Raw genomic sequence first — 19,851 nt, 5'->3', positions numbered from 1 at the left:
AACATGGAAAAAAAATATTAATAGTCTCAGTGCTTGCTTCAAATTCCAGCTGAGATAGTAGAGAGTGAATCTGAGTCTGCTTGACACCTATACTTTGTGCAGAACAAAGCTGCATAAGCAAGCAGAATATTCTTAGGTGCAAATGCTGAGAAATATTCCTTTCTAAGGTGAATGTCTACAAGTAAAAGTACTTCCACACTTTTTTCCCTTTAAAAGGCATTTGCACAGCTCTAAACAATTTATACACAAACTCCTGTCATACTGTGTCCACACCTGCCACTGTACGCCTCTTTAATGCTTCAGAAATTGCTTCTTATATAGCACTGGCTTCTACAGCTCGCTCTTCTCGTTACTCTTCTGTTTTTCAGTTACCCCCCTATTGGCATACTGACACTTTTTTTTTTCTCCTGCCACTGCACTTAACCTGAGCACCAAATCTTTCCAGTACAACCAGGGACTTTAAGCATAAAAGCACGTTTTGAACAGAAGGCAGCACCAGAAGGCTAACATGGGTGAATTGTTTTAATTATTGCTTAACCCTCCAGTTTAGGAGTAATGAAATCAAAACAAAAGCATTCATTATTACCTTTCTTGGAAGACACTGTCACAGTTCTCACCACTGTCCGGACATTTTCCTCTTCTGGAGCAGGAAAAATCATAGAATCAACGGGACGAAGAGAAGATCTTGAAGAACCTTCTGTTCAGAGCAACCAAAACATAAGGAAGTTTACCCAACGTAAAAAACTATCACAAAGAACAAAAAACTTTAAATGATTTGTTACTGTCAAAAATACAGCAAGCAGAGCATGTAAAGAAGAGAGGTGACTAATTTGCCTCTGGTTGCCCTTTGGACTCCCATTTAGAATACCAGCTGGCTGAGAATCAGGTTGCTTTATGCCCCCAGCTAAAAATGGAAGTCTGTCCCTCAAGCAGCTCCCAGTCACCATCACCTGCCGTGAACAGGATAAGAAAGTAGGCAATATTAACTCACCACCGTGTCTCTTATTTTTTTCCTTCATCTTCTGCCATTTGATTTCCTCAAGTGTTTTTATTCCAAAATTCAGATTGCCCTCTGAAAACAGGAAACAGTTCATGAGACAGGCTTAGAGGCACTCACTGAGGACCACAGGTCCTCAGGCTTCTTAGCGCTCAGGAACTTTCTGAAGTATTTCGAATAAAGCCTGTCAACACTCCTCACAAGTGAAAGAGCCATAGAACCAATGGCATTTTGCCCCTCCTTTCATCCTTCAGGGTTCAAAATGTAGTTTTAATTTTAATCCATTTACACAATATTAGATCCCTCTATCGTTAGATATGGCTTATCAGCAGTGGTTGCAAGGCTGCACGTGCAGCCATTTAAACTCCATGCTGTGGCCCTGTTTTGTTCTCCAAAAGTAAAGAAAAGGAGTTCACCTTTCTGACCCAATGGGCACATGATGGTATTAATGGCAGAAATGAGATCATGGAAATAACCGACTCCATTCAGCACCCCTACATTTTGTTGTGTTTTTACACCACGCTGCTTTTGACTTAACTGTCAAGTTCTTCTGATTTATCCTACTAAGGTGCTGGCATACCTTGTTTAGTAGTAATAGAACTGCCTTTCCGAGTGGAAATCACCCGTAATCCATTTTTGCCTTCCGCAGCTGGATGCTGGACGGGAGTTTTAGTTTCTTCTCCTTCCTCAGAAAGTTGGTCTGAAGGGGAAAAATCGATTCAGTTATGCATAGACCAGGTTGGTCATGATTACGTAGCTCATGCAGTGACACTTCAGCCCATGGTTCATATAAAAAACTTTGTTGCTGTTTTGTTTTGTTTGTTTGTTTGTTTGATTGATTGTTTTTAAACAGCTACACTGACCTGATGAACTCCTAAGTAGAATACACTAGGACAAAACATCTAGGACTCTAGATTCTCTCTGCAGCTTTAACTACTACACAACACATTGCTCTTCAGACAGAAAAAAGAAATTTCCTTCCTAGTTTCACATAGAACTTTACACAAAAGACCAGCTAAAGCCAGGAGTGGTTCTAAGCTTTCCTCCAACGTTTCAGCTTCTGTCCACTGACTGCCAGACAAAGCCACCAGGGACCTGGCCAGACTGCCTGCCCTATCGCTAGTCAGACCTCAGGTCATCTGTGATTTATACACTCATTTACAGCACAGATTCCTTCCAAGAACCAAAGATTTAACACATTCATTTACAGCACAAATTCCTTCCAAGAACCAAAACATGCTCACCATCATCATCTTCATCATCATCTGCAGCATTGATTACAACTGGAGGGTGTGTACGGCTTGGGACATTTTCAGAGTTTTCCACTTTCGTCACCCCCTTAGCTGTGGAGAGGGATTTGACTGGACAGAAAGTTTGTTTTGCTGCAGTGACATCTGAGCCACTTTCAGATCATCGTCCGCGCACTCAGGCGGACTTGGCAGTGTAGCTAGAGGAAGAGGAGGATCATCGGTAATATGGCAGTTTAAAACTTTGACCACAATGCAAAGAGATGGTAGCAAAGGCAGATAACCCGCACAGACAACGAATTCAGCATCTCCTTTTGCCCATCCCATCACTGCTTACACCGTGAACAATGATTTCCCTTCCAACAACAACACATCTCCCTACCACCCAGCAAAAGCGGAAACAACAGGAAGCAAACTGCAAGGCAAACATCACACAAAGCAAAGAGAAGCTGAGCACGAAAGCAGAAAACAAACACCAGCAGTACACTCGGTGCAGTACACCTATGACTGCAGACCTTTTCCTGCCCTCACAAATGAACAGTTACCTGACGCCCCCTACAGGATTGGCACCCACTAAGTAATACTCAAAATTAATTCTTCAGCGCTTAAAGAAAAAGGACCTAAACTCACTCTTGCTTGGTGGTAAGAATTGTCCATCGATGTAACGTCCCTTTGCATGATGAAAAGCACAGTTGGCTTTCTGACAGCCTCCCGGCTGGTTCTCCCAGTAGCAAGGAATCTCACTGCGCTTTTTCTGAAGACAGAAAGAAAGAAAAGCTCGTGATAACATGCACCTGAGGCTTGCAAAGAGATGCACAGCTCCAGATCGTGACAGCTGTCACAACACAGTGCTGAAACAGCATTCCAAAGGTCAGTTTCTCAGTTAAGTGTAGTATTTCTGGGCATATTCACAAAGTTTGCATAAGCTGTAACCACTATGCACATTTAGTTTGGTCATCACTCAGTTTGAGAAGACAGGCACTCTCAGACATCACTTGAGGGTGGCTTAAACTAATACACCTAGGATTATACTAGGATTATTCAGAGGGAAAAAGAACATCTGAAATTGCCTAGGTTAACCCTGTCTAGAACTACTTCTTGGAGACTTAGTTCTGCTGCACCTTTAACTTTCCCCACTTCCTACCCCAGGCAGCTACAACAGCGTTATCTGAAGGACTGTGGGTCAGAAGACACCTGATAGTTCATTATCAAGCCTGCTCCCATGAGGATAGAACAGCCTGTTTATTACCCCCCTGCTCCAGCACGTTTTAGCAGTCTATTTAACAGCTATTCTGCATCTCTTGAGAAAACTGTCAGCATCTAATAAAAAAAAATAAACAAATATCTTGCTAAGACATACCTAAGGCATTGATTTTATTTCCCTCTGCTTCCTCCCACCCCCTCTCTTGGTAACAGAAACCAGTATGATTTTGAAGCAAACAAATCTATCCTGCAAAAGCGCAATCAGTACACCTACGGCACTGAAAAATGCTTTTGTGGATTTATTTTGAGAACACATTGTTAGGCACTCACGTCAATTTCCATGTGTCTGAATCGGCAGACATTCCTGAAACAACGACCCTCCTGCCACAGCTTGCAGACCGTCTCATTGCCCAGAGCAGCTTCGCAGTGGCGGTAGGCACATTTGTCTCCCTGGAACCAAAAGGAAACCAACAAGGAAAATAGAGTACAGCCTCAAAAATGGCCATGCTGCTGCCTAATGGTGCTACAACTGAATTCACAATCTATCTGGTTCTCAAGTTAACCAAAGACCAGTGTGCTTCCTCCTCCTAATCTACTCCTTCCTGAAAAAAGGGGAGAAAAAAGCAAAGCAAAGGAAAGCCAGCCATACCTTGCTACAGGTAGAATAGAAATAGAAGTAGCAATCGTCTCCTTGTTTAGACATGCCGACGAGTTCTGCTAACAAGCTCGGGTTCTCTCCACAGGGACTTCCTCTGCTCTTGGAGAGAGCTGTCTTCACCCTTGCTTGGGCTGAAAGTCTTCTACTGGCTTGTGATCAGTGAAATCTTCTTTTTAAAAGTAACCCGAAAGAAAGTAACAAGTGAAAAATAATGAGGAACAAACATTTTTCCAGCTTTCTTCAGTTAATCAAATCAAGTTATCAGTCTCTCAAAGAGAGCAAAGCCTTGAAATCAGCTGTTACATGAACTAACTAAATATTAAAGTTCTGTAAAGCTGCCAGGAGCTTTGTCAGCAAGCGTTCTCTTCCACATCCTCAATAATATGACCTGGAGCACATCTGGAAGCCTGAAAACGGAGTCACTCCTTAAAAAACCACCTGATGATACATGCAAGTCAATAATCAACTATGGCTACAAATAACTTCTCTAGAACACAGTTAGGACGCATTAAACAGCACGTTCCAGGCCCTGTGGGTCTTCGATTTCACCTACCTGGACAACCTCAGCAAAGTTATCGATCTTCAAAGGCTTCCAGTTAACTGCTCCTGTAGGCCGAACCAAGACTGAATCCGTGAATTAATAATAAAGGGGTAGGAAGAATTTTCCTCCTCACTTTGCCAAGGGAACCTCTCATCCACAATTCAAACATAGGATGCGCTTTTAAACAGCTTATAACTAAGAGAGGAAGCAAGTCCATTTGAATGCTCTCTCAGACTGGATGCAGCCACGGTTAGTTAGCTCTTCAAAAAAATAAAAAACAAAAACCAAAACAAAACAAAAACAAAAAAAAAACAGCGCATTTAGAGATGAACTCGTGATTCAAAGTGGCTGCAAAAATGAGGCTCCATCTTCCACAGCCGGACAATTTAACTTTTTTTTTCTTTTTTTTTTTTTAATTTAAAATTCAGCATGTTCCAATCTCTGGTCTTCAAGATTTCTTCACCTATTAAGAAAACACAAAAACCTTTCCCCGTCTTTATTACCTGTACAGCAAAAAACATACCAGTGCATCTAAATCCACAGATGTGCATACGCATACACACATCTGTGTTTATACACACACGAGGAGGGAGTGAGAGAAAGTTAGCGAGAGCGACACTGAAAATCAGAATTTTTGCCTTTTCGACACAGAGAGCGCGTAAAAATTCTCTCATTTTGAGGGAACTAGAAAAAAATGGAGGCTCTGCAAAAGATTTTGATGAGTATGCCTTCGAGGCCGATGCTTTGTAACATGAGGGATCTGGGGGCCAGCACACAAATATGCATACGGATGTACATGCATACAGGATAAACATATCTATACACACAAGCGTGCACAGTAGATGTTGTATGATCTCCATATCGAGAACAACTCGTAGCCCTGATCAGACATGTAGAGTTGCAATCAATTAACAGCAGCAAGACAGCAGATCAAGGGTACAGCAAGCTTTGAGAGGCAGGGGAATGCTCACTTTGCCAGTGGCACGGCTGCATGATACCAAGGATTTTGAATTACTTTGATTTTTTGGAAGCAATTTGGTTTTTCTTTCTGCGCTGTAGCTGTGGTGGTTTTACCGTGCTGGGCAGCTAAACCCCACAACCGCTCTCTCACTCCCCCTCCTTTAGATGAGGAGGGGGAGAAGTAAAGCAAAGAACAACTCACGGGTTGAGATAAGGATAATTTAATTAAAGGGAAAAAATTATAATAATTAAATAAAGACTACCATGAACTAAACAATTTAACTAAGGGGAAATAAAAAGGGAAAGGGGAGGGGAAAAGGAAAAATAAAAAGAAGGGAGGAAAACAAACAAACAAAATAAATGAAGGCTATATGGAAGTGCAGAGGAAAGAAATTACTCTCTACTTCCCACAAATGAGCCATGATTGACCACGTCCTTGAAGCAAGGCCTCAACGCACGCAGCCGGTGTTCGAGAGGAGGACCGACGTTTTCCCAACGAGAGCCCACCCCTCCCCTCTTCTTCCTGTTTCCACCTTTTATTGCTGAGTGGGACATCACATGGTATGGAATATCCCTTTGATTGGTTTAGGTCAGCTGCCCTAGTGATGTTTCTCTCCTCACCTTTTTGCCCACCCCCTAGGAGGGTTAGAGAAAGGCCCAATGCTGTGCCACTGCTGCTCAGCAGTACACACAACACTGGTGTGATAACACTGCTGTTCCAGCTACAAGTACAGAGTACGGCACTGTATGGGCTGCTGCAGGGAAAGTAAACATTCCAGCCAGACCCAGTACAGTAGCAAATACCACAGGTTTGCCATCACGTGCTGTTCCCTAATCCATATATCCATCATCAGCCATTGCTGCAGGATCATGAAAGGTTAGAGAAGACGACTTAGGTCCAATTTAACAGCCAATGAGTTTTCGATGAGCAGAGCTGCAACAGATTTTATTTCGCCACAAGCATTTTTTTTTCTTTTTTTCTGATATGAAGTCAGAAATTTTGATTTTTTTTTTTTTAAAGACACTAAATGTCACAAAACCTGCAACCAGTTCAAATTAGAGTGATTCTGAATCCTTTCATTAAAACGCTGCACATTTCTGTGCAAATTATTTCTGACTCTTCTGGACAAAAGTGGATGAAATAGTTCTTACAAATTAATAATAAAAGGTTGGAAGCTTTTACTCACACAAACACTAGTGAATTTTCCAGGAAATATTGTTTTGGCAGGGAATTTTCCCAAATCTAAAATAAAGAGAGGAAAAGTTGGGTTCTCATATTAGTTACTGCTTTTGACTGCTGGACAAAGGGAATAAAAACAGTAGTTAAGTGCAAGGTTTCCTTCTCTTCTTTAGTATGGATAGGAATCGTCACTTCGGACCTTTAGCACCTTCAGAAACACACCCAGTGCCATGCAGGTTCCTCTGCAGCTACTTCTAACAATTACTGGTGCTCCTTAGCATGGAAGTTTGACTCAAAACACTCTCCAGATTTAGCTCTTTTGACTGCCCAAGGAGCTCATCATTTTGCTTGTTGCCTTCCATTTTCCTGAACACACCGGGAACGCTGTTCAGAATCTGAATGGATCTGGTCTAAGGAATGGGAAGAAAGCAAAACCAACGATACCTTGCAGTATTCCAAATTCCAAAAAAGCAGTCTCATTTTAAAAAGGACCTCAAAAGCTTTTTTTTTTTTTAAACTGACATCTGCCAACATAGCAATCCAAGCGCTAAACCAACTGAAGTTGCCCCTGAAAGCCTGAATAAAAATGAGTAACTCTGGTGCACTCAGCAGGTCTGTAATAGAAGTTGGTAAGGGTTTTAGATTTCTTTTTTTTTTGCTCCAGGGTGCTGGTAAAATTTTTGCATTAAGAGATTTTGAACCTTTTGTACCAAAGAATTAGAGATGCGCTACAGTGCCAGTAGCTGGGGGTCTGGAAATACACACCAACAAGTGTCATAAGCTTTGCCTTTGCTGAAGGAAGATGAATACTACAAAGAAAATCTGTCTAGTTTGTTTTACAGGCTTGTCTTTCTCAGTACGGAACAAACTGACCTCCCTGGTCTAACTTTGCAGTGCCTATTCTGCCTTTGTCCTGCAGAGAAGAGCAAGAAAGGAACAAATCTATTTTTGCACCCCAAAAACGCATTAGAGGAGGATTATCACACCCACCTAAGGGTACTTCCTTGTTTGTTTATAAAGCACAAAGCATTTCTCTTGGACAGTCTCTGTTGCTGGCCTCTTTTGTGCCTTCCATTTATAATAAAGATATTAAGATGCTTACCCCTTGCTTGTTTTTTTTTTTTTTTTATTTGTTTGTTTGTTTGTTTTTGTTTTTTTTAAAGAACAGTGGAAGTGGAGAGTCGGATGACAAGCAAGAACAAACACTAGAAACTCCTTGTTCTGCCCCTGCTTTTTAATCACCCAGCATCACCCCGGCTGCAAAACAGCCTCTGCTGATTTACCTGCTTGTTAAAGCACCCCACAGGCTGCAAGTGCGGTGTGCTAGGTGTCAAGTTATATTTAACGGTGCACACGTAACCATTCATCTTCCCACAGTCGAAGCACAGAACAGCCTCTTGCTAACACAACTCATCCCTGCTGCTGCAAGAAACCTCATGGCCTGCAGGAAAACCTCAAGCTAAGAGTTCCAAAGCAAAAGCAGAAAACGCATCATTTGTACTCTTTCTATTTGAGGGAATTCTAGCTGCTAAATGCTGCCTACATCTGAGGGCACGTTCTGAGGCTGCCGGGAAGGACACTCAACACCCACTGACAGCAGGAGTGCAAAGATGCCAGCCAAGAAGGCAAAGGTTAGAGCTGAACGCTGCCTCAGCTTCCTCCAGCAGCCAGCTGGGGGTCACCTTTCACCACGCTCTCTGAGACTCGGAGCCCCGAGTTACCGCAGCCGCCACGTACAGCTGCTCCTTGCTGGCCCAAACTATTTGAACAGTCTTCAGACTTCAGGGACCTGTTTTACGACAGCCTCAAGATCAAATTCATCTGTTCCTGAAGGCGCTGATCGTCCTGCTGTTTCTGTAGCTGTCAAAGAACAATCCTGAACTGAGGCACTCGTCTGATCAAACAGTGCTTCGGCACAGATTTGTCTTTAGCTTGACACATCAAGGTGAAGAGGAATCGATTCTTGCAAGCAACCTCTCAAGCAGGGATCTAATAAGGTGACCAAAACGACAGATCTGTTGTGCAGATCTGAGCACGTCACTCTGCAGGGAATCACTTTCAAGCCTAAGATGTTTCACCCATCTCCCTGCCCCAGAGCGACACAAGGAAAGCTCTTAAGCAATTGCTAGCCTCTCCTCAGTGCTCACGAGTCCCAAATCACTAATTTTACAATATATAAACCATGGCAGCTGGCACCTAGATGGCACACGGTGACACTGCACACGTTGGCAGTGCTGTCAGGAGCTGGAAAGTCAGGGGTGAGGGGGTTAAGGGAAAACCACACATCAGTTTAGCAACTTGGCTCCCGTAGGATACTTCCTACGGCAGGAGTTTTAGCAAAGTCCCTCCCTCAGAGGGACCTGCTGGCTAATTAAAACAGGACTTCTGCTGGAGCAGTCAGAAGGCAGCAGGGTATCAGGAGATATCCAGTGGGCATCACCGTCAGCCTGTGGCAGTTTGGGGTCCAGGTATCAGTGGTTATGCGTGGTTTTCTCTGCTTCACTTTCTCCAAAGCTGTGAAAAAATAGTTCTTTTACAGCACTGTACAGTCACACGTTACGGATGGAACCAGCTGCATCAACTTCCAGTACGACGGTGTTGGAAAAAGGTGCCTTTGGTGGTCAGGAGCACAACAGCTCTGGTGAGGTGTTATTTAAGTGTGTTCTTACATCTGAGTTTCCTCATAGCAGTATGTAGCTGAGGGGGTCCAGGTTTCCCAGGTAAGATTGATGTTTTTTCTCCTACCAAGCACCAGCTCAGTATACAAAGCTCTGTTAATAACACCCAAGCGTGTAGATGTTAAACTGAAACTGCTTTTAAACCTATTTGTTGTTACGAAAATAGCTTAATACACCATCTTCACAGGGTAAAAATTCACATGGAAGGACAAAAAAACCCAGAAGCGCTTCCTGAGCTTCAGTTTACCAACAGCACCATCGGATTTAGATCCTGGCCTGGCAGCCAGGATGCAGGGTCTGTAAGCATTGCTGCGATGTGCAAGTGCCAAGGCAGGTTTCTGGCCTGCCCTGAATAAAATACCTTTTTTTTTTAATACAAACAGCGTGCCAGGTACGCTGTAATGCCAATGTGCCAGCTCAATAGAGGATGTCAAACAACAGAGGCGTTTATCCTAATTTCTGGAATGAAAACACTTTTAACAGCATTCTTTTCATGAAGAAAACCCTCTCTATCTTCTCCAATGCTCCAGGATCTGCTGCAGCTGCAGCAGCCGCGCTGGTACAACCCACATCTTTGCCAAATCTTTTCAATAATTGTGCTTTACCTCGGCAATGTTGAGGTCACTCCTCTTCCTCCTCCAGCTGAGCAAGCAGCTCGCTGGCTCTGCCACACCGCAGGTGCGGAAGCGAAAGCTGGGAACACAGGAGTCAAACTCTCAGTGCTCACAAAGCCACCAGGGCAGAGGGCTGACACAGAGGCACCCCGGATCCGCTCTCCCTCCCCGCTGCGAGGCTCGCAGCAGCCCCAACCCGAAGCACACACAATGCTTCGCATGGTGATGTCACCGCTGATTCTGAGTCCCCACGTGAGGATCTGCTTCACCACTCTCAACGTTGGTGTTGGTTTTTGATTTTTGTTTTTTTTTTTTTTCTTTTAAACATTCTCAGCTTATGGGAAACCATCAGGTAAACCACAGATCGCTAGGGAAGAAGGCCCACACGAGGGAAGTCCGTGCTTTTCTTCCAGGCAGTGGCACGTGCTTTAACACGCCGCGTTCGACAAAGCAGCTCTCCCCGTTTTGCTCAGTGGCAACAGGCACGACTGCAACGCACACAGGTGTAGGCAGCACCTGCAGGTCCCAAACCCTTAACCCGTTTTTAGAGAGCACCAATTTTTTAAGTAGTGCTTTTCCCTTAATCCATGACCCCTTCTTTCCTTTATTTCTATCGGGTGGCTCTCCTCCATTTTCCTCCTCAGTGTCTGAGCAGACACTGGGAATCGTTTCCGGAGGAAGGGCACGGCTGAAGCTCCTCCATCTACTCTCCGAGAAAAGAGAGTATGTTAAAGAATACATCTTTCCTTTCTTTTCCCTTTTTTAAATACAATTTCTGAAATCAATGCTGCGGCCTGGCAGCAAATACCTACGGGACTAAAGGTGATTCCTCATCCCCACTGTAACGTTGTAGTTAACCTCCCAACGAACCCATCTCCCCAGGAAGCGGCCATTTGAGATGGGAAGGGGCAGAGCAAGAGGAAGCTCTCCTTAGCCTAGCTCTTCCCCCAACACCACCTCGCCACCCAGCACCAAATTCAATTCACCTGCTCCGCCCGATCACTCGAACGGGCGTCCGACGCTGGCACACGCCGCAGCGGTGGTTCTGACGTGCCTTAAATCACCTCTCCGCAGAATATCTCGGGTCTGTACGCTCAAATAACGCAGTATTTGAGAAATAACGCCCAGAGCTCACACTCTGAGTGCAGCCCAACAGCACCGAAGCACCGGTAGGCTAAACATTCCAAACCTGGCAACAAGGCTGACCCAAGCAACAGCACGGAACCCTTCTGCACCTTCAGCGTGGACATCAGCGTAAGGAAACACAGACCTCCTCGATCCAAATTTTAAGCGAGAAACGCAAAAGGTCACCCAACCGGCTTGTTTTCAGCAAGCTAAAGGAGAAATTAAGGCGACAACCGGGTGCATCCAGAGTTAGTCAGATCCTGAAGGCAGTTCCTTGGGGGAACGGAGGAGCAACGCGCCAGATGAGGGCTGCCTTACAGCGCACCCCTTAGAGGCACTGCTACGGAAGGAAGGCAGAAGGTTGGAACTCGAAAGAACTAGCAAGGCGCCCGTTAAGGGGGAAATCTTTCATTTTTTTCTCAGCAGAACCTCCCCTCTCCCTCCCCCCCCCCCCCAACCCCCCCATGAAGGCAGACCGGGGACTCTTTGCTTCCTTAGGGAGAGGGCAGGGACGGGGCAGGGTGGTGGGACAGATGGCCAGAGGTTCGGATGGACGGACAGACAGCCGGACAGAGGGCCCAGCAAGGCCTGACGAAGAGCTCAGGAGCGGGAGGGAAGGGCAGGGCGAGGGGAAAGGCAGAGAAGTACAAATCTCTTTTTCCTTGTGATAACTTTTCTTGACCAAAAAACACGATTGTGAATGAGGCAAAATGAAAGATGTAACATGGGGACGTGCGGATACTCACGATGATGCAGCCTTCTATCCGCATGTTCACCTGCTCATAGAGCCACACCTGGATCCTCGACCTCTGCAGAACGAAGGAGGAGAGTAAGTCGGGCCACAAACACTGAGCACTTTTGTTCTCTCATGTGTTCAGAAATACCTGCTAGCCACAGCCACGACAGCTCCCAAACGCTCCGAGGAGCAACTCTCAGGGGCAGTTCCAATGTGCAATCTGACATTTGAGCGTTATACCATCGGGTGAATACTACACGTTTGGTGAAGAACACGTTTCCAGTCACAAGGGAACACCCCTGCACGCCCGGCTACACGAGGGGGAAATGCCGGGCTCCTTGTGCCCACCAGCACACCGCACAGCTCTCCATCCCCCACAAACCCGTCCCGGGACACAGCCAGGAGCCGAAAACTCACCGAGGGGAATCCCCAGACCCTCCCCACTCCCCCCACACTCCCCAAATCCCCATCCCCGCCCCCTCCCCGCGGTACTCACGTTCTGCAGGTAGCGGAAGATGAGGTTCTGGGGCGCTGCGTTAAGGGCTCAGCACGGGGACGACAGTTCCGGGCTCGGGACAAGGCCCCAAACCCCACAGCGAGGCCTCAGGGCCCCGCGACAAGGCCTCAAGGCCCGGGCCGAGCCCCCTGAGGTCCGAGCCGCCCCCCACCCACCTCCCCGGCACCCCCCAGCCGCAGGAAGGATACGATGGGCTGCACCATCACCTTCTGCACCTTCTGGCCCTGCCCGCGGTACGCCATGGCTGCTGCCGCCTCGCCGCTCCCGCTCCCAGCACCGCAGCCAGAAGAGGCGAAGGCTGATGGTAGAACAGGGCTTCTTGGGGTGAAGGGAAAGCGAGGGCAGGTGGGCGCAGTCTCTGAGCTCTCCTCCTCCTGAGTTTGCTTTTTCTCCCCCATTTCTGAGCTGCCAGAAGTCCCCGTGAAGTCCTTCGGCACGATGAAGGCCTGCGTGAGCTCCAGCAGCAGTTTCGTCGGCGGAGGTTTTCCCTGGTGGGGCCGGGGCGTCACAGCACACACACACACACACACACAGAGACGCGTGGTTTTGTCCAAACATTAAGTATTTACAACAAATTCGACAAGCGCTTTTCCTCTGCCAGCAGCAAATGCCTGAGGGCCCCCACAGCTTCACAAATCATAGCGGGAAGTGCCTACCGTGCCGCGAAAAGTTCGGAAAATAATTCAAAATTGATCTGCTAGGGGAAAAAAAACGATGGCTGGTGGCAGGGTACACAATACACCCGAATCTCAGCTCTGTCCTCCGCAGGGTCAGTGCCCACGCCCAAGTGCGATGCTGATGGCACCCGAACATTTGCTGTAGCAGGCAGCAGAGCCAGCAGCTCAGGGGAGCAACTTTTAAAACCAAGAGGCACTTAAACAACCCTTCATCGACCCTGTGACTGCGGCAGAGTCCCGACTGCTCGCCCCGGAGTCCTCACACAGGCAAAAAGCACCAACCAAAGCCTGGGGGAACTTTGGTATAGCACAAGAGAAGGGAGTGGGGGTAGTGGAGCCGCATGGCAGAGCTGCTGCTTTTCACCATTTGATCCTCCCTGATAATTGAAAGGAAGGCTGGGTGGGCTGACCCCCACCCCCATTCCTGGCAGCAAGTTTGGTCCACAACACACTGGAACAACGATTCTGCTCCCTCCCACCCCTACAGCTTCATCATCTGACACGGGTACAGTCAAAACAATGGCATACACGAGTAAAAGTCAAGAGTTGACATAGTAACTCCAGGATTTGGCTATCAACTGTCCGAGAAATCAGAACACCGAAGCTTCACAATGTGCCCAACATCGAGTTGTGCCAAGGGCGGAGGAAGGAAGAAGCTTTACATTTAAGCCTTCAGAGCATCGCTCCATCAGAAGATCGATTTGCAGCCACCATGGCGTGCCAATGGAGATCTTTCTGTGCCAAAAGAAGTGCTTTGTCCTCTCGATATCGAAGGTAACCACCTATAGTTACAGAATGGATGCACAAGACCTTAACTCTGACCAGCAGGGAAATTTAGGACAACTGAGGGCAGATCCTGCCAATTTCTACCACTTCGGACTGTGCTTTAAGTCTCATTGCAAAGCCTCAGTTAGAAAAAGGATCACCTCGGGGTATCCAACAAGAAGAACAGTTTTAATTTTTATTTTTTTTTTAATTATACCCTAGGACTACGCAGTTCAACTGTCAATCATCTCGGAGAGTTCAAGGAGGAGGTCATCCTCGTCCTTCCCTGGGTCTAAGTCGATTTCGGCTTCCAGTCTGCCTCCTGAGATTTCCCAAAGTAGCTTCTCAAAATCTTCATCCGCAGATAAGGGCACGTTCCCTGTGGAACTCAGCCAGCGTGTCCGTGCCTCTTCTGGCTGGGAAGAAGCTGAGGTCGAGGTCTCGAGATCCATCTCCATCTGCTCCTCAAATCTTTCCGGGCTTCCAAGACGCACTTCAGGTCTTGGGAGAGCAAGAAAGAACAATCAGGATATGCCATTTCTTAACGGGAAATCCTTTTCCTGCAAACCGGCTCTTAAAACTGTAGGCAAGCCCTCCTATGCTTCAATCTTACACAGGGATTGTTATCAATCAACCCAGGGCTACATTTAGAGCCCGATGTGTTACCAGGTACATTTTTCAGTCTGGGGGTTTATCTGTGAAGCCAGGGCACCTGGAGTTGAGGTGGCATTCTTGAGGACCAAAAGGCAGAGGACACTACTCATCATCTATCACCTCACGAGGAAGTAGAACTTCACCTCATCCTCGTTCAGGTATTCAGACAACCCAAGAAGTCACCGGAAAGCTGTGCTGACTTGCAGCATTTCAAGAAAGCCTAATTAAGCAATCCTGCTAGCTGCTAGAAAGTGGTTTCAGGTGACTTATTCCTTTGATGGATTTTGGCTTCAATTATCTCAGAACCCTCATTTTTTCCCACATGTGACAGAACTTATGTTTCCCTGGGGATATACACTGATTAAGAAAAAGAACAAGTTGGGGTTGTCACCTGTTTTGGGGATTTTCTTCAAGTCTGATGGCTGGGACGTGCTCCGGCACGTCTGAAACACCCTAGAAAGCAGCAAAACAGTATTTATGACACATGGGTAAAAGATTCCTTAATAGCTTTTTCCTCCACACTGCTTCTCCTCTGGCATTGCGGAGCCGTGGCCAAAATACAAAACCAAGGTGCTCCTGAAGAAAGTTCACATTCACCTGGAGGTTACTCACGATCTGGTGTCTTTTAAGAACATGGCATTAATGGACAAAATCCCCCACACCAGAGAAATCACAGCATCAGAGTACCGGTTAAAGAGTGCCATTCATCTCATAAATACAGAAGGGTTCTACAAGCATCCTGGAGACAGCTACTGGATTTCTAAGGAAACAGAAGGCCTGCAGAACGTTTGAGTTTTCCACCTTTTCAAATAGAGGAGGGTAGAAATTTAACAAGGGATCCATCGCTGCATTAGCCCCTGGCCTTACCATGGCTGCTTTTCTGGCTGGAGGTCCCATCATGTCAGCATCAAAGGCAGTCTGTAGTTCCACAGCTGCTATGGCAGACGGGTAACTCCCAGGTGCCTTACGTTTCAGTGCCTTCTTCTTGGGGAAAGTGACTTTCCCACGCGAAGGCTTCGCAGATGTCATAAAGTTGGCTAGAGTAAAAGGAAGAGAGAACTGATACAGTCTTGCTCTGCCTCAGGAAAAATCCAGGTTCTCTTAATCATTTCCACAGTCCTTCTACACACTTAAATGCATTTGGCCAGCACAATTACACCGCCATTGCCTGGATTCTCAGGAATCTTTTCCACATAGTAAACTCTGTCTACCAACAAGCCATACAAAGGAACAAAGAAACCGAAGAGCTACAGTAAATAATAATCCAGGACAAGGGAAACCTCAGACACATAGCAATCCTAAGTGCAAGCTAGGTTCACAAATATAGACAGCTTTTATATTTAAAGTCCCGCTCCCGCTAGGAAAGGAAAAAGCAGCAGTTATAGTAGGACAAGAGTGTATGCAACTCTTGTACCAGCTTCCTCTCCCTTGCAGTGATGTCCCACAGTTAAGTTGTTCTACAAAGTCCACATTTGTAGTGTCATTTTCTAGTCTCCCGTTCCTTACCTAACATCTGGCTGGCAGGAAAAGAAGCAAACTAAGAAAAAGAAAGTACACCCTTTGCTTCGTAGCACTGCGTGGCAAAATGCACCCAGCCAGAGTTACAGCATGAGAATTGTCATCTTCTGTCTGTATTTCAGAAGACAACCTAAGTAACTCTTAACCTTCAACACTTACTTTTAGCTTCCTGGCCCTGAAATTGAGCTGCCACTTTCCCTGCTGGTTCAGTATTAAAGAAGCCAGCAGTAGATTTGACAGCAGCTTCCTCCTGCCGAAGCTTCTCTTGTTGTTCTCTCTGTTGCCACTTCTCCCACCGTCTCTCTTCAAAGCTCTTCTCTGGACATTTACGAGTTCCACTCTGCTGAGTGGGCTAGAAGGAAAGAAAAGTAGTGCATGAGTAGGACAAAAAAAATAAATAAAATCCGTGGAGATTTCGTTAAGAAAATCTGATCAGCAATCCCTCCAAAATGGTCTTGATGTGGAACAGCATATTAATCTCGTTCAGGTTACTGTTGTTTTTTTTTTGTTTGTTTGTTTGTTTGTTTGTTTTCCCATAAAATTCTGCCTGTAACAAGAGCCATGCTTTACTATGGACGCAGTCTCACATATCTGCAATATCCACTATGGCAAGCTTCTTTAAACAGCTAGGGTGTTCTGCTGTACATCTATTTATCACATTCTTTTTAAGCAGCAGAAAGTCATACAAGTTCCCCTATACAGTATCCACTGACAGATTGATTTCCTTGAACACAGAACTCTGGCCTTCTGTATTAAATCCTTCATGTCTGACAGATCAAGTCAGTAAGAACAAAAAGAATTCCCTCCACGTTAACTGTGTAGATTTCAGCTGGTGCTAACAGGGTTTCTTTCTTGCTGTGGTATAAACAGACTGATTCCAAGTTTGAGGATTACAGAGTTGTCTGGAAATGCTGCTGGCGATAGGATTTAGACTGCACTGCAGCTCCTACCAGCTGCTGAAGGGTAAGAACACACTCAAGAGGGTGGCACACGGTGAGTAACAAAACTTGTCAGAATTATCAGAAATTGTACGAATGTATGTGTGTCTTCACAGAGGACTCACCTGTACATCAGGTCCAGAGGAAAGTTTAGGAAAAGGCCGGTTCAATTCCACTGCCTTCTTTTCTTCTTTTTCAGGTGCTTTAAAAAAAGACAAAAAAAAGTGTTGTCAACGGCAGAAATAAAGAAAGCTGGGTACTTGTTTCCTTTGTGCATTTATTTCCTTGTGTCCCATGAGAGAGAGAGAGAAAGGCTACAATGTGCAAGCCATTCAGCATTTATCCATGAAGCAGATCCTGAGCAAACTGAACTTGCTCAATATGGGAAGCACCTCACTGGGGCAGGCATTAAAGCATCTTATTACCTGTTAGTTTTGTGCTCCATAAAGATTTCTGCTCTGCTGGGGCAGGTCCGGGTTGTGCTGAGGGAGCTGGCACATCTCCTTCACTCTGCTGCATCCGCAGAGCTTTCTCACGCTTTATTTCTTCCAAGGTTTTAACACGCACTTCTCCTTCTGGCTTGACTTTTCCTGCCGGCTCCTTCGCCTGCCCTTTGCTGGGCCCGGACAGAGCGAGCTGCTTCTTGGACTCACCCTGAATTTTGCTCTTGCTATGGCATTCTCCTGCTTTTTTCTTCTCTTCTACCAAGCGATTATTCTTTTTTTCAGACAAGGCTTCAGAGAAAGTTTGCATGCGACCTGCACGAGCAGCTCTTGCCCCTGCGCTGGAATCTTCAGTTTTACCGTGCCCTTCAGCCTCGGCTTTGGCTTGAGGTTCGCGTCTCTGAAGAGCTTTCTCACGACGGATTTCCTCCAGTGTTTTCACATGGATCTCTCCCATCGGCTTAGCAGCCTTCCCTGTCATCATCAAGAAATGAGGAGAAGCACCAACATTTAAAGAGAGTCCAGCAATATTTTAAGTCTCCAAAATTTGTCAGAGCACTAAGGAAAACTCATCTTGAGCGTTCCCAATAATGCATCTTAGAACAATATCCTTAGAACAACATTCTCCTCCTCCTCTGAGCCACTTGTATTTTGAAGACCAGCCCTATCCAGAGAGAACTGCTACACAGAAATGCTGCTTTACTTTATTACTTTTTCAGACTGCATTTCAAATTCCTGCTCCTGGCAGTGGTTCTATTCTAATTGTACGTAACGGTTCACAGAAGCAGCTAAAAACCTCGACAAGGCACAAGTAGAAAATAAACACACACCTAGAGCCAGAGTTCTGATAGTGGCTGTCAGAAGAGCTTCAGCACTCAACCAAGAGGCGTCAGTTCTTTGTTTTCGTTTAAATTAGTTTGTAGGGATGTATGAAAGCAGTCCAAGTTCGTGGAAAGGACGGAGGAGAAAGCATATTTAAGATCTAGCTGTTACCTCTCTCAGTACTGGTCTGTTTAGGAGGTAATCCCAGCCTGTCCTTCAGAGACTTGGGAACTCGAACTGCAAAACAGAAAAAGAACGAATTAGGGAGGCTGCATAATGTCAACTTCAGGTTCACATTTCAAAACAAGACAGGAAAGGTAGCTTTGAATCCCAGTGATTACGACCTCAGCCAACATGCAAAAAGAAACATCACTGGAAAAGGACAAACAGAAAGACTAAATACGAAACCCAGGAATCCAATCCAGATGCCCGTTTAGTACCTGTCTCTCTCTTGGGTGCTTTGTCAGCATTTCCCGGAGCCTCTACCTTCTTCCCCAGCCTTTCAGCAAGGCTGCGCTTCACTGGAAGGCTGCCTACATCATCTTCAGAGAAAACAAGGAATATTGTAAGAACTTTTCTTTGCAGGAAGGTTTGAGAACAGTCAACAATAAGCTTCTCTTTTTCAAGCATATTTTCATAGAATTGCCTTTCAGCTGCTAAATGATTTTTTTTTTTTTTTTTCCATTTCTGCCGTCAACACAGATCTCCACTGCAATGTATTTTCCCTTCATACATCACAAATACTCTTTAATGCAGTCATATATAGAAGGCAGCACCTACGTAACAGCTCGTAAAAAGTTCTCACCCGCGGAGGCTTTCCGTTTTCCTTGTCTATCAGCAAGATCTACTCGAACCACAGCTTCCTCCCCTAAAACAAAAGGGAATTTTTTTTTCTATTTCACAGAAACCAGTAGCCAACAGAAATATTATCCTGTTAGCCCATGTCCAAAAAACCCTAGTCAGACACTGTTTTGACAGCTAGACCACACAAACTCATATTTTAACTATAATTAACATGGAAAAAAAATATTAATAGTCTCAGTGCTTGCTTCAAATTCCAGCTGAGATAGTAGAGAGTGAATCTGAGTCTGCTTGACACCTATACTTTGTGCAGAACAAAGCTGCATAAGCAAGCAGAATATTCTTAGGTGCAAATGCTGAGAAATATTCCTTTCTAAGGTGAATGTCTACGAGTAAAAGTACTTCCACACTTTTTTCCCTTTAAAAGGCATTTGCACAGCTCTAAACAATTTATACACAAACTCCTGTCATACTGTGTCCACACCTGCCACTGTACGCCTCTTTAATGCTTCAGAAATTGCTTCTTATATAGCACTGGCTTCTACAGCTCGCTCTTCTCGTTACTCTTCTGTTTTTCAGTTACCCCCCTATTGGCATACTGACACTTTTTTTTTTCTCCTGCCACTGCACTTAACCTGAGCACCAAATCTTTCCAGTACAACCAGGGACTTTAAGCATAAAAGCACGTTTTGAACAGAAGGCAGCACCAGAAGGCTAACATGGGTGAATTGTTTTAATTATTGCTTAACCCTCCAGTTTAGGAGTAATGAAATCAAA

General features: G+C 45.4%; 2 protein-coding genes across 2 annotated transcripts; both read right to left on the bottom strand.

Annotated features, from left to right (window-relative positions):
• Nucleotides 1-1,028: 1,028 nt before the first annotated feature.
• LOC311428758 (zinc finger CCCH domain-containing protein 11A-like) lies at nucleotides 1,029-8,125 on the bottom strand. Its single transcript, XM_084540054.1, has 8 exons — nucleotides 8,070-8,125; nucleotides 4,659-4,711; nucleotides 4,097-4,271; nucleotides 3,778-3,897; nucleotides 2,875-2,998; nucleotides 2,242-2,444; nucleotides 1,578-1,697; nucleotides 1,029-1,072 (listed from the first exon to the last, which is right to left on the bottom strand). Exons 3-6 carry the CDS (start codon nucleotides 4,148-4,150, stop codon nucleotides 2,329-2,331), a joined length of 414 nt encoding a protein of 137 aa, XP_084396180.1. The 5' UTR covers nucleotides 4,151-4,271; nucleotides 4,659-4,711; nucleotides 8,070-8,125; the 3' UTR covers nucleotides 1,029-1,072; nucleotides 1,578-1,697; nucleotides 2,242-2,328.
• Nucleotides 8,126-12,937: 4,812 nt separating this feature from the next.
• On the bottom strand, nucleotides 12,938-18,020 carry LOC311428769 (zinc finger CCCH domain-containing protein 11A-like). The gene is made up of 6 exons (XM_084540059.1): nucleotides 17,434-18,020; nucleotides 17,134-17,210; nucleotides 16,230-16,422; nucleotides 15,420-15,589; nucleotides 14,944-15,005; nucleotides 12,938-14,399 (listed from the first exon to the last, which is right to left on the bottom strand). Exons 1-6 carry the CDS (start codon nucleotides 17,933-17,935, stop codon nucleotides 14,132-14,134), a joined length of 1,272 nt encoding a protein of 423 aa, XP_084396185.1. The 5' UTR covers nucleotides 17,936-18,020; the 3' UTR covers nucleotides 12,938-14,131.
• Between the last annotated feature and the right edge of the window lie 1,831 nt (nucleotides 18,021-19,851).

This window comes from Aythya ferina (genome assembly GCF_964211825.1).
Source record: "Aythya ferina genome assembly, contig: HAP1_SCAFFOLD_136, whole genome shotgun sequence".
Lineage (NCBI taxonomy): Eukaryota > Metazoa > Chordata > Aves > Anseriformes > Anatidae > Aythya > Aythya ferina.
The sequence above is the reverse complement of the archived record's forward strand: the minus strand, read 5'-3'. Positions and strand labels throughout refer to the sequence as shown.

Coding starts and splice junctions, on each gene's coding strand:
- LOC311428758 (XM_084540054.1), bottom strand. CDS start 4,150: ATGTCTAAACAAGGAGACGATTGCTACTTCTATTTCTATTCTACCTGT. Junction 3,898..4,096: donor TCTATTCTACCTGTAGCAAG/GTATGGCTGGCT, acceptor TTTTGGTTCCAG/GGAGACAAATGTGCCTACCG. Junction 2,445..2,874: donor ATTCTTACCACCAAGCAAGA/GTGAGTTTAGGT, acceptor CTCTTCCTCTAG/CTACACTGCCAAGTCCGCCT.
- LOC311428769 (XM_084540059.1), bottom strand. CDS start 17,935: ATGATGACAGGGAAGGCTGCTAAGCCGATGGGAGAGATCCATGTGAAA. Junction 17,211..17,433: donor ATGGAGCACAAAACTAACAG/GTAATAAGATGC, acceptor CTTTTTTTAAAG/CACCTGAAAAAGAAGAAAAG. Junction 15,590..16,229: donor TCAGGGCCAGGAAGCTAAAA/GTAAGTGTTGAA, acceptor CTTTTACTCTAG/CCAACTTTATGACATCTGCG.